We start from the raw sequence: 27,106 nt of genomic DNA on the forward strand, positions 1-27,106 counted from the left end.
CTCCCATAGGTAAGTGGGTAGAGGGGAGGATTGAGGCCCCCATAGGGAGGAAGAGGGGAGTTGGGTAGGGCTGGGGCTGCTGCCAAGCCAGGTGGTGAGTGGGGTTTGGGGCCCCAATGTGCAGCTGCAGGGCCCCAGCAGGGAGCAGGACAGGGCTGCAGGTGGCTCATCCAGGGGGCAGTGGGGTGGGGCCAGCTCTCTGCCATTGTGCACACTCCCAGGGGAGTTAGAGAGACCTATACCCCCCAGATCTGTGCATGAATTGGGAGCTCTCTCCTGGGGGCTCTGCAGCCCAGCAGGTGTGACCAGGCGCTGCTGGGCACAGTGGGGCTGTGTGGGGAGGCTGCTTGCTGCTGTGAGCTCTGCGCTGCCCTGGCATCCCCTGTAAAAATGGAAGCAGCTGGGGCAGTGGCCCAGGGTTATGCCCATCACTGTTGCCATGTAGGCAGGGGAAGTGTCACCAGGGCAACATGGAGCTCACAGCAGCAATGAGCTTCCCTGCATGGCCCCACTGTTCCCTGCAGTGCCAAGTCATACCTGCTGGGCTGTGGAGGCCCCAGGGGAGGACAGCCCAAGCCTGCACACACACAGATGAGGGAGGCATGGGTCCCCCTTCTCTCCCCAGGAATGCATGCAGCAGTGGGGAGCCAGCCCTCCTGTAGGGGGGAAGCTGGGCTCTGCTCTGCTACAGCAGCCACCTCCTCCTGTTGGAGTTAGGGGGTTGTGGAACCAGGTCCCTTGCCCCATGGCCCCTGCAGCTATGGGCTCCTTGCAGGGCTGGAGGAGGGCAGGGGCTGTGGGTGGGGTGTGAAGGTCATCATCAGGGCAAGGGGGGGCTGGGGGGTTGGGGGGGGTAAGGGGCACCAGCAGAGCTGTGGGAGGCTGGGGTGGGGGGAGTGAAGGGGCTTTCCTTTTAATCACAGATTTTGGGGGGTTTATCAGAGAATATATACATTTTTTATCAGAGGAGTCCAGGATCCCTGGTGATTACATCAACACTAGGAAGAGAATATGGCCTGCCTCTGCCCTTTTAAAGTTTATCTGACCAGGAGAAATCATTATTGTTGGTGGAAATACGGGGCTGTAAGTTGTAAATTGTGTAGCGCTTTAAAGACAGAGGTGCATCGCCCTTTGAGAGCACATGTCCTGAACAATTGATTCAAATGCTTTATCAAGGATAAAACTTTAAAAAGCATGACAACAACTTATTTCACCATCAGTTGCAGAAATATAGACTTGGAGATAAATGTAATCTCTTAAAATGCCAGTAGTTTTTTTCCTCAATCTACTAAGACTTTGATAAAGTACTCCATGTAACAAATAGATGTGTTATGGTGCTAAAAAATATTATGATGGCATTAATTGTTAACATATTCATTTGCTCCTTGTTGCCTAAACAAGGAGGTAGATAAAGGTAGTGGGATTTAAATAAAGTTGAGGAAAATTAGATATGCAAAAACTGACATAAAACTCTACCAGATACTGAAACAGTTTAGTTTAATAGTGAAAGGTCTGTCAAACAAGGAAAAGGTTAGTGTATATCTTAAATGGGATTTGTTTTGAAATAAACTCCATATATTTCCAGTTGGGAGACTATAAAATAAACTCAAGCCTTTGAATGGAAAAGCAGGAGTAATTGTGATTCTGTCCCACTTGGTATTAAACAAACTGCATGGATCCACAAATAACTATCTGCAAACACAATTGGGTATTTGAAAACAATATAGTACATAAATCATGCACAGACAGACACACAGATTAAGAAAAAAATATTTACTTGAGGCTTATCCAAAACCAGACAAATTGTTTCTAGTTGAATGCTTCTGCAAACATCATTTTTTTAAAGAATTAATTTAAATGTAAATTTAGGGGTACTTTTTAAACAGAGTATTTATTATCAGATTTGGATTGTCTGCTGACACTGTTTGGAAAAATGCCACAATTCAGAGAAGCTTAAATTCATTAAATAAAATAAAATAAAATAAAATTAGGGTTTGTTTGTTTAAATCCTCTGTTTTTAAAGGAAACTTCTGATATTTTTAGAATGCTGTGTAATGGCTAATATCTGTTTGATATAAATTTCACAGGTTTCTCAATAATCATTTAAAATATATATACACACATACATACAAATTTTAAAAGATGTATTATGAGACACTTTTTATGCATGTTAGATAGATTACTATAGCTTCATTAGAACTAAGATCAGTTGCCTTATAAATCACATTTCTGCCTTGGCATGGTAAAGTGGATGAAATAAATTAATATACAGAGAAAGATACATGGCAAGAGATAGATGTGTTGGCCATTTGTTCAAATTATAAAATGAATTAATACATTTTCTGACAGGAGTATTCAGTCTACTTGCTATATTATACCTTGTTTGTTCTGATACTTATTTTTTTTCTATAGTACGGGGTACTATTATGCTCTGGAAGATTTAAATATTATAGACAAACAAAGGAGATTTAATATGTTTTTGCTACAAGAGCCTCACTTGAAACTATTTCTATAAATATGAAGATTTTTTTTTTCAATGCTAATGCATCCCAGAAGCTGCTCTTTTGGAAGCTATTAAGGCTTTTCTAACGGAAAGAATACTAGCATATTCATCAATGTAGCACACTTAAGAGTCTAAACTAAACTGAATTTCCAAATAAAAAAAAATGAACACAGGATATATGATACGCTATCTTCAACATAATTACACAACTTAAAAATTCTGTATATTATTGCTCACAGCTTAAGATGAATTTTCCTGGTTTGGTCTTAAAACATGGTATCTGCAAAGGAAGGCAGGCAGGCAGGCAGGCAGGAAGGGGGTTGTCACAGTTTATTATTTTAAGCAGAATTTAGGGAAACTCACATTGCTGCAACTCAAGATTCATATTATTCTACGTATGTTACAAAAAGATATGATATTTTAGAATACTGGTGTGGCGGTGCACCTGTGGGTGCTTGCCACTTTCATGGCCTAAGTAGGCTGTGAGGCAGGCTGCAGGTAACTGCAGAGCCAATCAGGTGGTCACATGACAGCCAGCAGGCCACCTGATTGGAACACGGCTGCACAGCCTCAGCATAAGAGCAGGTCCTGAGGGGGCAGAGCTGAGCAGTTGCTGCAGGGATGCCATTGAGGTAACATCATCAACTTGAGATCTACTGCTTCCAGGAACATTCTGGAGGTTCAAGGTAGGAACTATGGGGATGGAGGAGGTTCCTAGGGATGCAGTGGAGTCCCAAGCCCCAGGGAGAAGGCTTTGGGCCTAGGGAAGAAAAAGGACAGCCTTGTAAAAGGGACTTAGAGTTGTGGGCCTACACAGGGGCTAGGCAAGGCCCTGATTAGGACTGGCAGGGGTGAGGCCAGGGGCTCTGTTGAGCCCAGTTGAGTGAAGGGCAGCTTCATACAAGATCTCTGGGGCTCTAGGCCAGCCCATCTTGGGGTGACAACTTTATGGTGGTGACCAGGGGGAACCCCTCTGGAGTAGGGAGGTCAGTGGTTTCCAGGCTGACTTTTCGAACCCTTGACTGTTCAGGGCAAAGGGGCCAGGGCCTAAAGGCTGAAGGGCAATTGAGCCCACCACAAGGGGCAGGCCAGGGCTGTGGAGAGCTATCTGGAATCCCAACTAACTTGAAGGTGGGGCCAGGGCCTAGAAGAGGCTGAAGATCCCCTCTTCAGGGGTGATATCACAGCCAAAAGAGGGTAGGGGTCAGCCGGCATGCAGGCTGCTATGAGAGAGGCTGATGTTCATCCTCTGGATGGGAGGCATCCAATAGGGGGTCAGAGAGAGATGGGCCAGAGTAGAAGTGCAGTTCATAAGATACAGGCTGCAATAGAGTGCTGGAGGGGGAAGCCCTGGGAGAAGACCCAGGAGCCTGTAGGGTGAAGAAAGACCAGGGCAGGTAGTCCTGCATTAGTCCTGGGGAATGACCTAAAACTATATCCTGCTAGGGAGGATGGTGTGGTGGGGCTGCTGGTGGCAGGGCAGTCCTCAGGAAATGCCACACCAGTGCCTCCCTAGTGAATGGCGAGTATGGGGTGCCAGAAAGTCTCAGCCCCACTGCCTTGTGGGTGACCCTGTGGAGAGGAAGGGCTCTGGGAGAACACCCTGACAAGAAAAACAACAGGCTTGGACAACAACATGGAGGCTAAGAGGGCCCGTGACCCAAAACCTGAGAGTAAGGCTTGAGTAATAACGAAGGGACCAGTTGGTCCAAGGCCCAATGCCTGAATGAATGAGGCCTAGTGGGAGGCCTGAAAGAGAGTGAGGTCCAGGTATGTCAACTGAGGCCTGAGTGGGCCATAGGCTGAGCATGAGGTCCAGGCACATTGACAGACCCCTGAGGCCTAAGGGGTGTAAGGCCCTACAGCCCCAGTGAAGGAGCAGAGTAGTGACTTCAGAGAGGGAATAGAGAGAGAGCCTAATGAGAGGCAGGAAACCCAGTGAGGGGGCATGTATTGAGGCACCAGTGATGGGGAATGTGGCCAAGGTAAGTCTCCAGATGCCTGAGGCAGAGTTGGGCCAGAAACTGAGTGTAGCCCATCAGTGGAGCCAGGGGAGTGAACTCAGTTAGAAAAGGATGATATTAAAAATATTCAAAAGACCCCATGGGATCTGAGTGCTTTTTGGTCATGTTTAGTCAAACCTGTAGTTCTTACAGTCACTGTCTTTTATGTATTTATGCATTTCATGCCTTGGTGTGCATTAACTCCATGCACTTAAGATCAACATATTTCAACTAGCCTTATCCTTTAGGCTACACCTGTACCCTCACCTTCCCTCTTCTTCCCTTCGTCCTTGCAGTAGATATAGGATAGAACAGATAAAATCATCTCGTATTTCATTTTGTCTGCTGTAAGGTAGAATTGCAAGCAGTATCTTTCCACATTGTACCTATTTCTTATCTGAAACAAAAAACAAACACTTCTAAAACAGCTGGTTTGACAAATCAGTTGAGACCTGTCCAGAATCACTTTTCCCTCACCTCATTTGAGTATTATTTGCTATTTGCAAACAGGAACAAGTTCACCCCAGACCAAGGGCGGGCAATTATTTTGGGTGGAGGGCTGCTTACTGAGTTTTGGCAAGCCTTCAAGGGCCATATCACAGGTGGCCAGGGGCAGATAAATATTACTTTTCTAAATTTTTTAGGGACCCCGCGGGCTAGATAGAATGGCCTGGCAGACCACATCCGGCCCATGGGCTGCATTTTGCTCACCCCTGCCCTAGACTTTTAGATCCTGGAAATCACTGAGGCATTCTATGCCATTCCAAAGACTCCCTCCCACACATCTTCCCTTTCCTGTTCCTTTTCAGGAACATCGTTCACAAAAATGTGTTGCAAAGTGAGTTGCTTCTATCCTTTGGCAAAAAAAGAATATTCCTCTTCAGTCAGGTGAAGAGGTTTTTTAATACCTATTACTTCTTAATTCCCAAGAAAGTAATTGAGTGGCAACTGAATATACACTTGAGAAAACCCAGTCCATTTATTCAGTGATTCAAGTTTAGAAAGTTTCTATAACCTCAGTAATCCCATTCCAAGATTCAACCTTAATGGAGTCATATTCCATATATTAATTAATTCACCAGAGAAGAAATGTTCAAGATGGGAGGAGAGGGGGAAACACCTTCCATTCAGAACTTTTTGGGGGATTAGCAACAAAACAAAGAGTCATAATACATTTGGCAGTTGTAGAATTAGATTTAAGGAGACAAGTAAATAGGTTTCTTATTATCCCGACAACTGGTTCATTATTGACAGATACAGATCATGGACTGCATTCATATTATCTTACAGCTCTTGACTACCATGGTGCTCAAGGTCAACATAGAAAAGCTGTCCTTTTGTATTTAGCTGGAGTTTACTCACCTTAGACCAGGGTTAAAGGTCATGGCAGATCTCATAAATTGGTTATAGAACAGTATTGAAATAATAATAATAAACATGTGTTTTAGATAACCAGGTCATCACTTAACCTCAAGCATTCTCATAATTCAGCCTGCAAGCATCATTTTGTATACAAGAGTGATTGGAGCCCATTTAGCCCCCAAACAAACATTGCAGGTGGCAATGAATGACAGATATACTTCATATCTGTTGTTCTTAATAAAGGAATATTTACCGGTAGTTATGTTTTGAAGTATATATATCATTCAGTTGATTGCCAGGATAATTTTGACTTCATCAAAGTATTTCATAGGCATTAGGGCTGGAAGAGACCTCAGAAAATCATCCAGTCCAGCCGCCTGCAAAAATGGCATTAAAATCATTATAAATTAATAACATTATAAATAAAATATATTATCTTTAATGTGACACTAATAATCAGCATTATTAGAATTCTACTTTTGGGAGGAGATTATTCTTTTGTTCAGTTAAAATTAAACAAAGTTTCCATGTTTATGTGTCTAAGTAGCATGATATCAAAATGAGTTCAAAAAATCAGAGAAAAAATGAAGCACATAATAAGTGAGTGAAGTCTGTTTTCTGCTAATTGAAACTCCATTACTCTTAAAACAAATTCCTCATTCTTGATTACAACTCAGTCAAATATGTCATTTTTGGCAGCTTTCCAGCTTGCTTTTTACCTAGAGGCTGCCGAGCAAAGAGTCTGAATTTAGTAAGCTTCTAGAGGCAAAGTTGAAGTAGCTTTCTTGCCAGGTTCTGAATCTCTAGTGAGTAGCCTGACATGACTCGGTTTCATATCCAAAGATAGTGTGAGCACCTGGAAACTGTGCAGCAAGGAAATAAAGACATTAAACTAGCTGGCACTGAATTTGTATTTCCTAATCTCAGACAAATCCTCCTACTTTTATATCCAGTTTATTGACAGAAAGTAAATATTTTGATAGGTTGGATTATTTTTAATTAGGTTGTAAATTCTATTTCCTATTTTATCCTAAGAATACATTCCATATTACAGTTTATTAATTTAATTTATATGCTGTGACCACCAGCATGTCTTGAGTAGCCATAATTGCAGATGCTTTAATTATAACAGACCCCAAGTCACTTTTCTTCCTGAGAATTCTAATGACAGGCAAACAAAGATATTTCTTTTTACTTTTCAAAACTTTATTATACAAATAGTAAAAACAAACGGTGAAAGTACAAAGGTATGCAGTCCTCCCAGGGGGGCTAAGAATGAAAATACTTGTTAGCAGCAAAAAAAACTGTGTTACCAGAGATCGATACCCCTTTCCCCATGCCTCTCATGGGGTTACACATGTAGGACCAGCTGTCTATCTTACACCTTGTAAAGGGCCCCTTTAATGTCCCAGTGTGACACAAACTGGTCCACATTTTGTTGCAAGGTGAAGTGTTCAAATTCAAATGAGACACATGCCTCAGCCAGGAAGTGAAGGAGGGCATCACTGGAGCCAGCCTCTGTGACCAAGTTTTGCAGCTTTTCAGAGTTGCCATCCTGGCCTGGCCAAGCAAGGAATTGGCTAGGTAGATCACACTCCCCTAGGCCAGTCAGTACAGGATAGAATCATGTATACAGTCTCAGAGAAGTTCACGCCCACAGTGCCAAAGAGGTGCTGAGTGTGGCAAAGAGCAGCTGCAGCCAAGGGAAGGCCAGGAATGTGCGGGAAAGTTTCCTTTGCCTTTTCACAAAAAAGGGCAGCCCGCCAACACCACCAAAGTGCCTATGGCCCGAGCCCCATCCAGTAGTCATTGCTGGAGGTCACCAGTTCTCCCTATGGTGGGTACCTTGTACTGGGTGTGCCACATTGGGTGGGATTACTCTGGTGTTACTGCCACACGGTACCATCTCCGCATTATGTCAGGAAGGATGGACAGATGGAGGGACAGAAAGACTTTTGTTGGATCAAGTATGGTCGTCAGTGGCACAGAAATGGAAATCCATGTTTCCATTAATGTACCATATATATTTAAAGAGTGTGATAAAAGGCCTCTTTATGCTTCTTCCTCCTTTTAACAGAATTTGAGGTGTTTTAGGGAGTTGGCAATGAGATGTAGAGATTTTCACTGTTCAGTTCCTTATCCAGTAAATTCTTAACTTGTAAAGTAACTGTATTCTGTCACTGTGAGACTACATAGAGGGCACTTCTACATTTGATGCTACGTCACTGTAGCAACGTGCTACAGCAACCTAGTGTCCGCGGGCAAAACCCATGACACTGCAGCTACAGCACCATAGTGATGCATCACTGTTACAGTGCATCGCTATGGCATCATATTGCCTAAAAATAACCATGTGCGATGTGCACGGCACAGTACAGATTGTTACTGGTATTTCCACAAGGAAGTACTAAAAGATGGAGTAGTAACAACGGTGCCGTAGCAGCACATGTAGACATAGCCACAATGTATAATATGAAGTATATGTGTAATTTGCTACAGACCAGGGTCTGGCCTCTACAGACTATCATTAGAACTCCAAAGCTGTATTCTATTACATTATGTAAGCCTTGCTGGTTGATAAATAGAAAAATGAAGATTATGATTAATGATTTTACACTATTCTTTCAGTATCATGAATATATAACTCTTCTGTTATTAAATAATAACTGTTATTATACAATAATAAATAATTAGATTAATTTTGTTATTCAATAACTATTAAGTAATAATTGTGTTCTTATTAAAACATCACAAGATTTTTATGTCTGTCTCTAAGTAGTTTAGTTAAAGTTGCTTTGCTTTTCTTATCATTAGATTAAAAGTATCTGAGAAAATGCTATTGATGGTTGAACTTCTAAAGGGAAAAATGTATTATCAGTTTAAATTTATTTTCCGCTATTCACAACTTAGTCATTTCTAGGCTAATACTGATTTATGCATTCTTGAATTTGATTAACATTGCCAGTGACTCAACAATTTAAAAACCTTGGTTATTTCTTTGCCGTACTTTTGTAAAATAAAGAAGGTAAATCATTATATTGTTATTCATACCATAACTTTCTTCCATAAGTTTTAATATTTCACTTGTTCATTCTTTCTAGACGTATGCCACCATTATTGTGTGAATTCTGAGTCATGTACTATCGCAGATGATGGAAGTGTAGAATGTGTCTGCCCGATACGATTTGAAGGTCCAAAATGTGAAGTAGACAAGTGTATAAGATGTCATGGTGGGCACTGCATAATAAACAAGGAAAGTGATGACATAATATGCAAGTAAGTGTGTTTGTTAGATTAAAATATAAATATATTATTAAAAACAAAGTATTAGTAATTTTTTACAGACTGTATAGAGAAGTTAGAGCTATGGAGTATACAATGATATAAATGTGTTGTCATTAGCTCACAATTTAAAAAGCAAACTGCTTTTTTTTTGGTGGGGCTTGAGAATCTATGAGAATCTAAACTTCAGGTTCTGAATGATAAAATTCACAACTTCAAGGCAAATATAATCTCAGGCAAACTAAAAACAACATTTTACCTTCACTTTCTCAGCAGATATAAAACTTGACTGTGGGGGCATCTACATGTGCAATTAGCATGTAGCAATAAACTCTGGCACAGTTCATGCCAGAGTTTATTGCTCCCGGGAGCAGAATTTACATGTGTGCCTGAGACTGCAGCATGTTGAGCAGTTTTTTATCATAACAAGTTCAGACCCCTATGTTACTTGCAAATGAAAATAATAGGAGATAGTATATGTTATGTAATTGAGGAGCAAACTTTTTGTAGTGCATTGAATATTTGGGGCCATATTTAAGCTATGAGACCAAAACCCAATGAACTGTATCTCCCACCACCACCCCACAACCAGGGCATGGAGTAATTTGGCCCAGAAACTTTTGCTACTTGGATATTGATTTTTCTCTGTTTCTTTCTCAGATTCTATCTATTTTAATGACATTGCTTTACTAAAGCAAAGTCTCCATTGCCTACACACTAAGAATTTCAAGTTTTGCTAAATGGCAGTGGATCTGGCATTAATCAGAAGTAAGGTAGTTAGGAAAAGCTCAGTCCCCTCAAGCTTAACTTTCCTTAGACAGGGGCTGTTATTACAGCCTTCTTGTTCTGGCCCCTCAGTTTCTCTCTAGTGGCATGCTAAAGCAGTTACAGAACTAAACACAGCCCTTCTCCATTTCAGTAGTTGCATGCAAATGCTTGTACTTTTATAATACTTTTATCTATCTTATAGAAAGCTATAGCAAATCTCAGAAGTGTTGGAAATTATTTTATAGATTTTACTGACTTTGAATATTCTTATAGGTTTTGGCTTACCATTTGTCTTGCCCCAAATGATAGATCCATGTAAGGTAAAGGAGTTTAAGACACAATCCTTGAGAGCAGCATTCAACCAAAGGCTTTGACACCTGCAAAGCATTCAATCAAAAGCACTCGGAACAACTGAAGAGCCATTCTTTAACCTGCTTCTAGAAGAGGCTCTGAGAGAATTATTAGAATTGCAATCAGAATTCAAGGTGTGATAAATATGAGATTATACAGGTGCCAACAGGTTCCCCTCATTTGACATTATAACAGCTGGCACAAATAAGTTATATGTACTAGATCTTTGGTTCTAATACAGCAATATTAAGCAGCACCACTTCACATTTTAAGAACCACAAACTCCTTGTTTTACCTTGGGGAATCCTTGGGTACTACAGAGCCAACACATCCACTCCTATGGCACTCTCCCAACACCAGTAATTTCACAAAGAAAAGGTGCTGTGGTACCCAAACACTGTAACAGCCTTTTGTGGCCGCAGAAACCCATTGCGATGCTGGAGAACCAAGCTGAGGGCTATCTGCATTCATATTTCTCCTAAGCTGCTCAAATAATTATCTATATAAAGCATAAATTTTCTAATGTGCACTGCTTCTTTACAGATAAGCATATTTATAAGTTCATGCTTTGTCTCCATCTTATACAACACCCACTTTTGCAACAGTGTAAAATAGGTAAAATATGCAGAATTGTACAATTGGCATTATAAACTATAGAATATGCTACAACAGAGAGCAGGAGTGAGGATTTCCATAAATATGAGTGCATAAGAAGTTAACCTCTAGCCAGTTCCCCAACAATTGGAGGGCTGAAGAAAGAAAGCGAAGAAATGATTTTTTACATTCATAAGCAAATCGGTATGGAAATCATCAGCATGAGAGAACCTTTTTTGCAATCTGAAGGTTGATATGCATTTGGCCTTTTGCTGAAAAAACAAACCCTGTTGTTACTACATCTTGCCACTGGAACCAAGTTGCCGCCTACACAGTGCTAAACTGGCATTGCTAATAGACCTGCCTCCTATCAGTTCCTCACTGCTACAGTGACTTCAGACAGGAATGGTAATGCGCTATGGGAGACAGCTTTAGTATTAACATTCAAGTAAAGGGGGAGGGGAGGCTGATGCAAAAGGTGGGGAAAGGAAACAAAGAGCAAAACAGCCAAAGTAAAAAGGATAAAATATTATTTAAAGACCAAAAGGAGCAAACATAATGGTAAAATAAACATAAGCCAGAAGAAAAGAAAGCATATTTGAGAAATAAAATAAGAGGCAGATAGGAAATGGTATATGTCACGTGTGCTTGTGTTAATTTGGATAGTAGGTCTTTGGATTCGGATTTGGCCGATTCAGGGGACAGTGATTTGATTCGGTGATTTGAATCACTGTCCTGAATCAATTTGGAGGTTCAGCTGTTGCTGAATCTCCAAATCACACGGGCCCATCCCCCGCCTGTTCTCCCAGCCCTGGCAATGACTGCCCAACCTGCCCCAGCTCCCAGCACTTTGAAAAAAACAGCCCTGACTCACCGAGTGCTGCTGGGCAGGGGGACAATCCCCGCTGCCCCATGCTGCGTGGGGGGCTCTGCCCCTTCGACCCCCACTCACCCCCTCTGCTCCACCATGGCTGCCGCTCCTGACCCAGCTCCATCTCTTTAAGAAAATGGGAGGGAGTGGGGGGGAGAGTCAGGGGGCGCTAGGGGGGGCTGGGGGAGCAGGTGGGGGATGGGGCATGGTGGGGGTACCCCCATGGTCCCCTCCCCCCTCCTCTAGCCCCCCACTCCCCTGTCCCCTACTTACCAGCTCCGAGTTCGGCTCCAGCTCCCTGCTGCAGTGGGTGGAGACTGCCCGAATCATTGAAGCTTCCCAGATATTTTCTGAATCGATTCGAAAAGCTTTAAATTGATTCAGTCCTTTTAATTGGTCCCCTGATTCGATTCAGATTTGGAGATTCGGCCACTGAATCAGGCCGAATCTCCTCCATATCGAATCAGCACCCGAAGCTTTGCACAGCCCTACAGCATAGGATTTTCCTTTGGGGAGAAACTGTCTGCCCATTGGAAGACCCTGCTTTTAGTTTGCAGATATATAGACATTCATATTCAACAACTGTACAATATGGTATGTAGAAAAGTATATAATCTCCACTTCATAACCCATTTTGTATTTCATAAAAGTAACATAGGAGGACTAACAAGGAATCAAATTTCTTGCATCTGAACAAAAGAATGAAATACATATCTTGATAGCTATGCATATGTGTTGCTGATGACTTCTGTGCTTGTCTGACTCAAAAGGTAGTAAATGTGGTGGAAAAATAATTTTGTAGTCAGCAATTAGGTACAGGAATGAGAAATTGTAGAATTTACGCTGGCTACAGTAGGAAATTAAACAAAAGAAAAAATCTAGGAGACAGGTCTTTGATCATGTAGGTTCCAGATCTGATTTCAGAAACAGTATTTGTGGTTTTTTGGTTTTGTAACTAGTAACAATTGTTTTCACAGGGTATACATGATATACAATAGAAGTAATTAAAACATTTGTCAACTGTCACCATAGATTGCCTTTATGTTGGGAGAGAACTATAGCATGACTTTTCTGTTTAAGGTTTTATGTAGGACTTGGGACATCTGAGTGTGTATGGTTGCATCCAGATGAGAAAAGGGCATGTGTTTGCAGCAGCACAACTAGTAGCAGTGCAAATCTGTGCCACTACTTTGTGCTCCAGTGCATGCCCCTGCTCATGCGGTTGTCAGTGGGATACGTTGTCACACTGCTCTGCAGGGAGACTCTGGCTGGGGCATAAGGTGCCTCAGTGTGGGGCTAGCCATCAGGCAGTGCTGTAGAAAGTGTGGGGGGGGGGGGCAGCAGGGCAAGTGCACTGCGTTCCAAAGCAAAGGGGCACCAAAAGGTACTGCCCAGCCAGAGCCGGGCATGGGATGCAGCTGCGAGTAGTTCATTTGGGGGGATGCAGGGATGGGGAGGGAGGCTCCCGCTACTGTGTACACTCCTGGGCAAGCATGGGGGGGCTTGTGCCCCCCAGATCTTTGTGCGGGGTGGGGGCAGGCTGCCACTGCAGGCTTTGCCCCAAGCACCAAACTTCCGTGCCACAGCACTGCTGGCAGACAGCCCCCATGCTGAGGCACCCTGTGCCCCAGCCAGCTAGGGAGTGGCAAGTGAAGATGGGAGGAGGGCATCCCTGGGCTGCCTGCTTCCCTGTCTCCATTCACTAATGAGCCTCTGTGCTGAGGCACCCTGCTGGCTGCTACCCTGTCTCCATGTGCCTGGGGCTTCGCTTCACAGCCCCCATGCTGAGGCACATGGAGACCCCGTCTCAAGGTACACTGCACCCCAACTGACTACAGAGCAGCTGGCTGGGGCACAGCATGCCTCAAGATGTGGGCTCTATGTGCCTGATATCACTCTAGAATTCACTGCACGATGCCTGATATCACTCCAGAATGCTCTGGTGGAAATAGAGCTATATCTCTTGTTGTCTATTATAGCAGCTTTTTCCTACCCCTGTAATGTTTAAATGATGCTTATTTAATGCTCAGCTAGACTGATTGTACAAACTCAGCAATGGATGGAAGGGAGAATGTTTTGACAATGCCTTACAGTAGAGAAGACCTGTAATGAATGATTTATTGCCAGTTAATTTCTCTATATATTACTTAATAATTAGTGAATGAGCTATAGTCTTTTCTGGAGCTCTGTCCTTCTTAACCATGGTGTCCAGAAGAATAGGTTAAGGAGGGAGATAAAGCAGAAGTGAAAACTTATCTGATAAAATCTGCTACCGTGTTGGTGGGGGATAATACAAATTATGGTAATAGTGTAATTACGTTCACTTATCAGCAGAAAAAGTTTCAAATTTAATAGACAAAAAGATGATCTGCTCTAAAAAGTATGTTTGAAAGCTCAGTGGCTCAATCTAGGCTGCCTTAATGCAGTCTTAAATACTTCCAGTCAGCAACTCAATTAGTTGTATAAGAAAAAAATAGTTTCATACATCAGCTTTCAGAAATAATAATTATTTTTTTTATCCCATCATTACAGCTGCACTAATGGAAAGATTGCCTCTAGCTGTCAGTTATGTGATGGCTACTGTTACAATGGTGGGACATGTCAGCTGGACCCAGAGACAAATATACCTGTCTGTCTGTGAGTATTTTTATAATGTGCATATTAATTAATTGAAACATCAGTGTACCAACCAATACAAAAGTTTCTATCTGCATTTCTGAACTATTTAGGAAATTTTTGAGTTCTCATTCTTGGACTTCTCCAGGTGTTATTTGTATTGTCTGTTATTCTGTTCTGATGCACATTGTAGGGGGAAGGGGATTGTTGTTCTTGTTCATCATCTGGCATTGCTAGTGATTCCATTAGTGCAGCTGTAAGTCCAAATCCAAAAAAAGGACTTATACTCTTAAGGTGGACACTGCTGGGGCTATCGTTTAAGCCCCTGGCTCATGGAATGGAATCTAGACCCCAGGGTAAGACACGTAAGTTCTTCATAGAGGGCATGGGCAGAATAAGATGCCTCAGTCTGAGATCCAAAATAGCTAGCACTCTGAACAAGGAGCCACCTCAAGCCAGCATACTCAGTGTGCAGATGCATAGAGCTAGTCACCAGGAAATATTGAGTATTGGAGTATGTCTCAGTTGTGGTCCATCACTTGGAGCTACAAGGAGGTGCCTTATCTATCAGGTGTCAATGCTCCAGCAACCTTTCCTAAAAGACTGAGTATGGGTCATTATAGTCTTTTAAATGATGGTAGCAGAGTCATCCCTCCCCTGCCTCTGTCCCTCTTTCTCTCTCTCTTCTGTGTAAAAGCCTAGGGTTTAAAGCACTCACTTATGATGTGGGAGTCCCACACTAGTCAAGTCCTTTCTGCCAGAGGGAATTCAAGTCCACGTCTCCCAACTCTCCTCAGAGTGCACTAATACCTAGGTTATAGACAGGTCTTGAGTAAAACATACTCTGTGCCAGTGTACAGAAAATAATTCTGGATTCATTGGTCTGAAAGGAGAGTGCAAAGCAGAGTTTGATTTTAATTGCTAGCGGGTGTAGCACTAAGCTGAGAGGTGAGGGATGAGTGCTGCAGCACTTATTCCAAGGGTTGTTTGTCAATACAGAAAGAGCAGTCAGAACAGTAGGAAAACCCAGGTCTCCCTCCACCCAGCTGAGTTCCCTGATCACCAAGCTAGCATTCACGTTCCTTGTTTTTGCTCATTCTAGCCCAATGAAACTTGATTATTGTTCTGTACAATGTCATGGCTTCAGTAGGAGTGGTAGAGAAAGTCTTTCTCACCCCCCAGAGATGGGATGGTCATGATCATTTGGGCTAAGAGAACGGTGGTTTAAATTTCTTCAGGTGGATGCAATAATTGAGCTTGGGTTCCAGTTCCTGGGCAACTGCTGTTACCACCGGTTGACTGTAATAAAAAGGCATCATTACCACCACGACATTTTACAGCAAAGCGGTGACCACAATGGTATTTTGTGAGAAGCAGGGTTGTGTCATGTGCCATGTGAATTCTGAGAGTGCCTACTGCATCGAACCCTTCAGGAACTTAAAAGAATTTGTAGTTCCTGGACCCCACTCAGGCTGAAGTGTCAATAGGTGCAGACTACTTATCTCTGTGAAGATGTGTGGACATACACAAGGATATAACTATTGGCCTGGAGGGAAATTTAATGTAAAAAGGTGGGACGTTGAAGAGACAACTGAGTAGGTAGCAATGGAGTAGATTGTTTCACGTTTCCAGTTTTGGACTTAGGTTGTCTAAATTTCATCTACGCTCCTCTGCCTTAGGTGCCTGAGTCCTTTTTTTGAATCTGGCCCTTAGTGACAAGTTTTTATTACTCTTTTTTATTACTCTTTTTGACTAAAAAATAGAATGGAAACAAGAAGATCACTCAGCTTTAAAATATGTCATATTGAGATGTGATGACCAATAAATATATCCAGTATATATTAGCTAGAATTGATCAGCTACAATAGACATTTGTACCTTTTACCTTGTAATTATTCATATCTTGTAATTACTTTTAATTAGTTTGATATGAATCTGTGAAACACAATAGCATTTCAGGAATAACCAGTTTCACCCATGTTAACTCATGTGAGGTTTTATAAAAAAAACGTGAAGGATGCATCGTACATCAAGATTTTAGTAAAAACTTGTGAAAAAAATCATCCTGGATTTCCTTCTTTCAGCCACTGCACTCTTAAGAGGTCAACAAAATTATTAGGATATTTGCTTTTGATCAGTTTTGATTAATCAGACCTTTCAGGAAAGTCGCACATTGGACATCCCATGACAAGACAGAGCGTGTGTGGGTGTGGGTGTGTGTGTGGGTGTGGGTGTGTGTGGGTGTCTGTCATTATATGTAATGAGTTTAAAACTTGTTTAGCAAAAGGCAGAATATTTATTTAGCTGTATTTTACTGAAATTCTGCAGATGCTCTGTGGGGTTTAAAAGTCAGCGCTGTGACCAGAAAGTGAACCCTTGTGATTACTACTGTCAGAATGAGGGAATTTGCACTTTAACTGCGTTTAATGAACCAAGATGCAAGTAGGTTTAACCTTCCACTTAATGCTGCACATTGTGTGACATCATTTCAGGCCACAGTTCATTGGTTCAATTCATGCACATTCACATACATTTCACAATATCCGCTTAATCTGGGGGGCTCATTTATGTAATATAGACCTACACTTTTGATAGTTGCACTGATGAGTATATTTAAAAACAGACTGTTGGAGTGTCTATAACCATATTATTGGGGGAAGAAATAACACAATTACATGTATAAACCCACATAAAACACCACTTGGGATTTTTGTTCACAAATATGGAATCTGAGGAATTTTATTAAATAATGTTTCTATACCACAAAGTTGCAGAGTATGGTAAACTGTGCAGTTATTCTCTGGTATTCTAAAAATTTTTTAAAAAAGATGTCCAATCTTTACAGAGAATTAAATAAGATAGGATAGTGAAAGATATTCAATAACAAAGGATCTTGATAAACTTTTTTATTAACTTAATATGTAAATCAGCTTTAAAAAGATGTTAGATAAACTAAAAAAGAGGAAAACTACCACCTTAAACTCTTTTTCTCCTCTACTCATTCAATACATAGCTTATACAACTTGTCTCATGCAATTTCAGACATTGTTCTTGTGGAGAAACTTTTAATCCTGATCAAAAAAGGAAATTTCCTCCTATGTATATTGACAATATATTATGTTAGACGCTCACTGATACTAAATGCCAGAGTCAGCAGCCTAGGTCCTCAGACTGCAATAGTGATGTAAGAGTCAGAATTCAATGACCTAGACTTCAAATTGATAAAATGCAGAAACTCCAACAGCTTTAATATAGTCTCATCTAAATGCATGCTATATGAACACATAATATTGTGGCTGTGCTGGGATGTGATGTTTTCCTACAGAGGTGGGCAGCAGTTAAAATGATTAGGTATGGGGAATCGTTTTCTCATTTTTGCTGGAATGTATGCTTACAATTCATTATTTCAATATGCCAACCAATAAAATGCAGGGCCTCAAGCTACAATAATCCCATGAAAAAGCAGATTAGTGCTCTGATTGAATCAACATGAAATGAAGGCAATCTTCATGTGTCCATTAAACTATCATTAACTGATTCTTAAAATTCAGCATGTATGGATTTGATCTATTCATCAACATATGGAGGACATGGTTGTCCTGAAAATTCTGTATTTCTGCATACCATTCTTGGATATTCAGAAAATTGCAGTTATAAAAACATTCGACTGCTGTCTGCTTTTGAAAATGTGCTGTCAATGCTTTTTCTCTTTTTCATCTAATAAGCTGAAAAACTTCAGCTGTCTAGAAATAGTAAACAGTTTACAATTTGTAGTAAAATATTTTGATATATGAAATAAAATATGTAAAATATAGAACTGACAGTCAGGCTTGGATTTTTATCAACTTTCCCCCACAAACTAAAGAAAGTGTTAATTATTGAAATAGGCAATATTCACTATTTTCTACTACATGTAAAAGATAATTGCTTGTTTTTAATGTAAGAAAAAATAAAGCAATTAGAAAAAAATCCTCACCCTCTTACCCCTATCATTCCCCCTAAAAGATTACATCTATTTAGTCAAATCAGATGTACAATTCTGTTTCCACTGAAGTCAACTCCCAGTGACCTCTGTAGAGTCCTAACGTAACCTGATGTGATTTTAACTACCTATAAACGTCTTGAGTAATGAGTAGTTTAAGTTGATACATATTTAGTGACATCACACTCTCCACTTCTGGTCTGGTCTAGTTATACTTGCAACTAAAACAGTAGGAAGAAACAAAAGTGGGATTGAGCTATCTTTTGAGGCGGCTGGTGTAATTTTGCATCTGTTTGTGTGATTTATGTTAGTCTCATAGGCTTTTTGAAATCCAGATGTCTAAAAATCCAGGGAACCTTTCTAGTAGCAGGGAACATTGCCTCTGCTTTCTCTTTTTCTCATCACACAGTGAGGGTAGTGGTTATTACAGCACAAGCTTTGGTGGATGGCCCCACTCACCAAAGAATAAACCACTCCATAAATACATGGGATTACAGCCTTTGTGTTTTGGTGACCTTGTGCAAAGCAGCTGCAGCAGGACTGAAAATGCAGGCTCTTGTATATTGTTTGACATTTTTTAACTTTTGCTCCTTTGTGCATTTCCTTTGGTTTGGCTGGGGCTGAAATAGAAATGTCCTAATTTCATAAATAATGTTCTTTTTTTGCAATGTGTCTAATTAACCAGAACTTGTTAGACTTCTTTCTGGAGAATTTGACCACTCTAGATTTAGGGACAGTTAAATCTTGTGACGTATCTGAGCGTGACTTCAGCTTGGAAACTTGATTTCATACATAATTGTCAAAAATGATACTGAGGGCTGAAATGTCTGTAAATCTCTGGCAATCTATAGATAATTTATGAGAGCAGGTATTTCCAAGAATTACAACTATAACTTTCCTCTTCCCTTCCAAGTCACTAGAATCCTGTCACTAATTCTTATGAAAGGCTATCGGCATGTAGTTCACTATAACAATTTAAGTCATGTATTAGTTTGACTATGGAGAAAAAAAAATATTATGTGGACATAAAAAAATTCTAAAATGACTTCATATCTCCACCTTAATCAAGTACAGATAAGTTTTGCCTCTTGCTGCAGTTATCTGAGAGAGATATCATACCAAAATTCTTCAGTCGCAATGTTACTAACACCCACCGGATTTTCTGTCTCCATTTCTGACCTTTCATCAGGATAATCCAAATATACGTCTATTTTGGGAGCAGTATCAGCTCTCGCTGCCTGTAGCTTATTCTGTTCCTCTGCAGAACATTAGAATAGTCTCCATACTGAACATTAGGACAGCCTCCTTTAGAAGGGTAGTATCTGCCCTTCCAGATATGAAAAAACAGGTTAAGGTGGCCAAACCTTAATCTAAAAGGCCCCTTGTTTCTAACGGGCACCTACTGATACTGAGACTTTGCCACTGCTATTCCCAGTCTTCTGTCCAAAAACAAGAAGTGGCTAAGTTAGCAGGCCAGTCTTTCCTCTCCCAGAACTCATAGGGAGAGGGTGCAAGCCAAGCTCACCAATTGGCATAAAGCCTTGCCAGAAGAAAAATTATCTCAACGGTAAAGTCTTCTCATTTTGTCTTGAGGTAATAAGATGTTTTCCTAAGTCCTCTTGTCCCAAAGCAGAAATGAGCTATTTTATTGAACTACTCTTACTGAGCTACTAAGGATTTAATTTCCTAGATCAGCTTTCTCTTTTGCCTCACCCACAGCTGTGCATCTGAGGAAAAATAATATTTCACCGAAGGAATTCTTTCCATCTCTATTTATAAAAAAAGGCCAAAAAATGCCTTACTACCTAGCAAATGTTGGATATGACTTCTCCTTTTCTTTCCCCTACAGTCCCTTCCCCAGTTAAAAGCCTCCAAGGAGGGGAAGATGAATAAAAACAAAGAAACAAGGACAAATTCGAAAGACCACCACATTCAAAAGCTATAATAGACACCACAGATAATGTGTCCCACATCATAAGTATGATTACACATCAGAAAAGGGTTTCAGAGTCAGAGGGGAGGAGCTATAGAAATTGGAGACATTTTCCCTTCCGCATATTTGAAACTGTATCTAGGCATGTTATAACCAAAATATGTATTCAACCTCAGAAGCAGAAAGAACAAATCCAGTTCCAAAGGGATGTATCACCATTCTAAAACAAATTTAGATTTTGCCTAACTTATCCATTCCTTCTCATTAGAAAGGAAGAAGACAAGAAAGGGTAGAAAACAAGACCAGAAGGAAGACAAAGCCAAAAGGATATAAGGAGAGCACATAATACTGGAATCAAAATTTCCATATTGTTTATTTAACAGTTTGACACAACCATAACTCAGGGGCCAAGGACATTATAATCCCCTAAGAGAGAGTTTTCTGGAACAATCCAACCATGAAAACAATAGGGGAGAGAATGAAGGATTCTGAAACTTCCCCATTATTATTATTTGCTCATTTTGTATTAATCTGGCTGCCTGTAGTCACCAAGTTTTCCATCCTTATTCAAGCCAGAGCAATTATCATATAAAAAGAAGTAAAACTACCAGAGAATAAAGGAACTATATTAAAAGGAAAATCTTGGAGCTATGATTTCACAGCAAAGCTACGAAGCCATAGCATCTTAGCCTCCTTTACCCCACAAAACCCAGCTGTTAAAATAGGACATAAATTTCACTAGAAGTCTTCTACTGAGAAGGATCTCATTTTCTTGAGAGATTTTTCTCTCGTTGTCTACTTTGCATTAGGATAAGACACTTGGGCATATTGATCAGTAAAGAACAGGCCAAAAATGTTTCCTTTGAGAAAAGATTCCAGACAATAACACCAGACCTCAGAGAGCATCACGTTGAACATAAGCATCCATAGTTACTGCATGAGGAAATTGACTTGCTAATGTGATGGAATAATAGGAACAGCAGACTTGTAGGTGAATGTTTAACTTCACCAGATATGAGTCCTGAAAACAGATGCTATTCATTGAGACCAGTGATTCCCTTGGAACAGCACAGCAAAGAAAGCTGCTGTAACCAAGGAAGTTATTTAGCTTAAACTTGCTAGAATGAAGATTCCAGGTCTAAAGGACCACATATGGTTGGTTTTGGATAACTGCATTATAAAGTATGTTATAAAATATGTCTCAGATCAGAGAAAGTACAGATCCTACATATGGTTGAAGGTCACTTAAACTCCCTGGCTATGTACAGACATTTGAAAAGCTCAAAGCAGAACCAGTCCAACCTACACAAGTTTTTCTAAGCCATGTAGTTTGGATCAGTCGGGAATGGAACGTATGTTCGCCCTTTGGTGGGGGAGGCAGAGACCAAAAGGTGGGTGGCACTCCTGCATGCCTTCCAGCATGCTGGATGTTGCTGCGGGCAGCCAAACACAGCCAGAAGGGGCCATTCCTGGTTGGCTGACAGGCACACACCCCAAAGCCCTGCTCTCAGCACAGACCCTCCCCCATGCCTCTCAGAGTAGCAGGGGTAGCATGGAAATAGAGGATTTGGTTCTATCAGACCACAGCCCCTCTGACCAGCCATGGCTCCCAGCTCAGCCAGTAGGCAGCCTGAAACAGCTTGGGGGGAGCAAATAGGGAGGCTTCCTGGCTTGGGTGGTCAGCAGGACTGGTCTCTACAACCTTTCCCCTGCCAGTCACTGCTTCTCAGTGGTGGGAGAGAAGAGGTAGGGGGAGCCAACATAGAGGTTTCCTTCATGGTCCCAGGGATGCTACCACTCCCATCCACCACTCCCAGCTCAGCCAGCAGGTAACCAGGAGTAGGCTGGGCATGAGGGAAGAGGGAGAAGGTGAAAGAGCCTTCCACCACCCTGCCCCCCCCATACCCAACTAGAAAAGCTGGGGCAGACATAGATAGCAGGGCTGCTCCTCTCCCTCACTGACTGGCCTAGTGTGGCTTCTGTCTTCAGTCCTGCTCCTTGCCAGCTGGTAGTGAGGGAGAATGAGGGGAAGTGAGGTTAGTGGCTGGTAGTTGCAGGGGGAATGAGGGGAAGTGGGGTTAAGTGAAGGTCCGGACACCTTCCAATCAAGTCAGAACTGCTCGGGGGGGGGGGGGGGAGGGAGGGGCCTGCAGCAGGGGCTATTGTTCTGACTTGGGTCGGGGGGGGGGCAGACATCCATCCAGGCCTACTTTATACGAGGTCCCACCATTTTTAAACCAATCTATGTGCACTGAATTTGTGTTCTGTTATAGGTTTAGACCAGAATCCGATCACTTAGAGTGGTTTATATGTAATTTCTGACCTAACCCAAGAGGTAAATTCACAGAAAGGCAACCATGCCTTTCTCTCACTGAGTAAGGAATTGTTCAAGATAATGATGTCCTCTCCTTCAGATGCTGGCACTTGGACTACCTTATTTCCAGCAGGGACAAGAAAATATACTGCTTCTTCACAAAAGTAGAAAATCTGAGAGTTCTGACTGAATGCTTATCAATACATTTTTTCTGTACCTACCTCCAGTGGGAAGAATGATAGAAACAAAGAAAAAAAAATAATGACATACTAGAGGAGAATGAGAACTAAGAAAAACACTTGAAGAAAATATTTTAATTAAAAAAATTTAAACTAATTAAAAATACACTTATTTTTACCCTTAAATTATCCAGGTGCACATCTCTGAGGGGCAAGCAGGGGAGTGTATGCTTAGGGGCAACCAACATGGGTTCATTAGAGGCAGGTCCTGTCAGAACAACCTGGTGGCCTTCTATGACCAGGTCACAAATTCCTTGGACGCAGGTGCCATGGTGGACGTAGTCTTTCTGGACTTTAGGAAGGCCTTCGACACTGTCTCTCACCCCATTCTCATTAAAAAAAATAGGCGATTGTGGTGTCAATGCCTACACAGCCAGATGGGTCACCAATTGGCTAGAGGGCTACACCCAGAGAGTGATGGTGGATGGGTCATTTTCGACTTGGAGGGATGTGGGTAGTGGGGTCCCCCAGGGCTTGGTCCTCGGGCCTGCACTGTTGAACATTTTCATCAGCAACTTGGATGAGGGGGTGAAAAGCACCTTGTTCAAATACGCAGATGACACCAAGTTGTGGGGGGGAAGTGGGAACGTTAGAAGGGAGGGCAGGCTGCAATTAGATCTGGACATGGGGTGGGCAGATGAGAATAAGATGGGATTCAATACTGACAAGTGCAGGGTACTGTACCTAGGGAGAAAGAACCAGCAGCATACCTACAGGCTGGGGAACTCCCTTCTCATCAGCACAGAGGCAGAAAAGGATCTTGTAGTCATAGACTCCTAGATGAACATGGGTTGCCAATGTGGGGATGCAGTCAGGAAGGCTGACCGCACCTTGTCATGCATCCACAGATGCATCACGAGCAGGTCCAAGGAGGTGATCCTCCCCCTCTATATGACTTTGGTCAGGCCACAGTTGGAGTATCCAGTTGCATCCAGTTCTGGGCACTGCACTTCAGGAGGGATGTGGACAACATCAAAAGTGTTCAGAGGAGGGCCACTGACATGATTGGGGGAAGCAGGGCAGTCCCTATGAGAAGAGGCTACGAGACCTGAACCTGTTCAGCCTGCACAAGAGAAGGCTGAGAGGGGATCTGGTGGCTTTCTATAAACTGGCCAAGGGAGACCAGCAGGCAATGGGAGAGTCCCTGTTTCCCTGAGCACTACCGGGAGTAACAAGTAATAACGGCCATAAGTTGATGGAGAGTAGATTCAGGATAGATATCAGGAGGCACTACTTCACAGTCAGGGTGGCTAGGATCTGGAGCCACCTTCCAAGCAAAGTGGTGCTCACTCCTACCCTGGGGGTCTTTAAAAGGAGCCTAGATAGACACCTAGCCGGGGTCGTTTGACCCCAGCATTCTTTTCTGCCCATGGCAGGGGGTCAGACTTGATGTTCTGCTGAGGTCCCTTCTGACCCTACCAACTATGAAACTATGAAACCCTGATACTTTGACATGGTAAAATGTTACCTCTGTAATCTTTTCTACCACAGGGGCATACCAAAGACAGGATTCTCACCAAGCATAATCAAGTTACTCATACAAGCTATACATTATTTCAGTCTGTGCAAAAATGTGGACAGAAGTTGGTAGTCATATTTAAGATACTCATCAGCTCCATAGAACCCACCACCAACTCCGTGCTTCTGTACTTTTTCAAGATGGCCTCTTTACATCTTGGAACCTATGAAGTCTGACCTCTCATCTTTTGCCCAATAATCTCTACATCAAGATATATTTTCAGATAACAAACACATTGGTAGGAATAGCCTCTGAGGACATGATATACTTATTGCATCTTCCATTATGACAGGCTGATACTATATTATTCCAGAATCCTTTTCAACAAATGTGCATGCATAAATCACTAGGAAGTATTCTTTTTTCTTATCATTGGATAAAAAAGCTATGGTTTAACCTGCATGAGCAATGAACATATATTTAAAATGCACAGATTTCAGGTTTGTTTCATCCTAAATGGGAAAAAAAATCATCCAAATAGTTCAGTCTAAAATAAAGTGCTGAATAAGAAATAATCTGCAAAGCTGTTACCTGGTTCTCTGTTAACTTTGTGAATCACTAAAAACTATATATATAATTTCCTGAATGTGCTTCCTTTTGGCTACATGTTGCTCCAGAATACAGACCTTGACTTTCTAACAGGCTGTTTTCAGAATAGGAGCATACCTCAGTTTTCTTTTTTTGTATTATTTGTTGAGAGAAAAATAGGTAGTAAAAATGATAAACTTGTTACCTTAGGAGTTGTCCTGTGGCACTGATACCTACTTCTCTCTGACCTATTGTGAATGTAGTATCAAAACAATTTCCTAAAAGCATCTATTTGTACATAATTACATCACCTTTTTAAATTATCATATCTTATGAATCAAGTTTCTTATCAGACATAAGTCAGAAGAATTGGTAACACTTATCTGGTGGATAGTGTATCTGGTATCTGGTGGCCTGAGTGTCACGTCCGAACTACTTACCATAACTGGACCAAGAAATGCAAAGTACTAATATTAAATTAAAGGAAATATCTTTGTCAGCAGGGAACTAATCAGATGACATACTTATAATTTATTCTGATCAAAACCATCTCCACCCATCTTTTCCATTGGTTTCCATTTTACTTTGTATTATTTTGCATTTCTCTTTTCTCATCACTTATTCACTGTCTGTATACTCATTGTTAAGTGCATTCTTACTAGTATATGTATTAAGATTTATTTTGAGGCTGCAGGGCAATACAGTAATCAGGATTGGGACCTTATTTATTGGGCTAGACTAGTGATTCTGAACCAGGATGCAATGTCATCTTGGGGTGTTGTAAGATGATCTTTTTAAGGACTCTGTGGAATATCACTCAGTGTTAGCACTGTTTGGTTGCAAACACCTGCCCATGAACATAATAAACACAGATTTCAAATAGGAATCTGGTGTGCCAAACACATTCTGACCTTTTATGGTCTTTCCGAGTTCTTTGCAAAAGAAGATTTGTTCTATTATTTTTCTTTAGTCACAAAGTAAGTGAACACTAAGACCTGGCATTTTCTGAGGGGTAACTTGAATCTAATGAGGGGTGCCTTGAGGTCTAAAAAGATTGAGAACTACTCTGTTGGTCAGTATAAGAATGTAATAAAAGCAACTCCTGCTTTAAAGAGCTTACTTTCAAAATGGAAACAAAATGTAACGAGAGCCTGATCGATACACTCCCTGTGAAGTCAATGGTCATGCTTCACTGGAGTTGGGCTTTGGTCTGATCCTTGGTTTGCGAGATACAATAATATAAAAGTAACAAAAATAAGATCATATGGTTATGGTGTTTTGTTACTGCATGAATTTAAGTCTCCTGATGGTCCAAGGTATGTATTTTGTCCATTTAAAATTAAATAATAACAGTTGTGCTATGGTGATAATTAATCAAGCCACCCCTGGTTCTCAGTAGAGGAATTGTTATAAAAACAATAAATTGGACAGTAGTTTGGAGGAGAAGGTAGTGGTCTTGCAGATTTATTAAGGAGTCATTCTGTGACAAAGAGCAGCATGTACAACAGCATAAAGAGTTGTCTTTAGGTGGGGAGAGGATGCTCATGTCATTGCTGAAGCAAATGAAATGGAGAGTGAGAGACAATAGTAAGCATCTTAGAAACTTAGCACTGGAAAGGGATATTAAGTACATAGCCCGCATTTGCAGGAACTTTTACCCCCCCAGTTTTTCAAAATCACCACCCCCTCACACGCAACTTGAGGACACAAAACCAGAAACACCAGATATATCCTACAAGATATTCTTCATAAAAGCAGGAGAGATGAGGGCACTGCCAATACCCTGTCACTTAAATGGTTAATATTTACTCAGAGGATCCTTGTTGAAGAATCAGGCACCATGCTATAGAGAAAGAAACAAAAGGTAGTGAGGTGTGAAATTTATTAAAAGTTGGAAAAAGATGATCAAACTGGATTCAGTGAAACAGGGGAACCAGAGGACTGATTCAAAAAGGGAAGCAGTCTTGGTAGATTAACTCAGAGTGGAATAGCGGGAAATAACAAGTATGTTATGGAGGCTGGAAAGACACTGTTTCCATTGTCACAATGGAGGAATTTTTCTCAAGTTGCAGTTCCTTATAGTACTCGCTCCCTCAACCACACTATTCTTTTTACAACCTTTAAAAATGAACAGGCAATCAAAATAAAATTCTCTATGAAAATATAGATGTGCATATAAGAATTCATTATTACATGCGATACATATTGAATCTTCCTAAAAAGGATATATATAGAATTTTT

General features: G+C 41.3%; 1 protein-coding gene across 5 annotated transcripts in view; it reads left to right on the top strand.

Annotated features, from left to right (window-relative positions):
- LRP1B (LDL receptor related protein 1B) overlaps positions 1-27,106 on the top strand; it is a 1,609,743-nt gene that overhangs the window by 1,558,980 nt on the left and 23,657 nt on the right. For all 5 annotated transcript variants that reach the window (XM_019480601.2, XM_059727405.1, XM_059727406.1 and 2 more), the window contains 2 exons: positions 8,970-9,144; positions 14,267-14,371. In XM_019480601.2, the coding sequence (XP_019336146.2) occupies positions 8,970-9,144; positions 14,267-14,371 (280 nt within the window). The remainder of the gene's footprint in view (positions 1-8,969; positions 9,145-14,266; positions 14,372-27,106) is intronic.

Source organism: Alligator mississippiensis, chromosome 4 (genome assembly GCF_030867095.1).
Source record: "Alligator mississippiensis isolate rAllMis1 chromosome 4, rAllMis1, whole genome shotgun sequence".
NCBI classification, from domain to species: domain Eukaryota; kingdom Metazoa; phylum Chordata; order Crocodylia; family Alligatoridae; genus Alligator; species Alligator mississippiensis.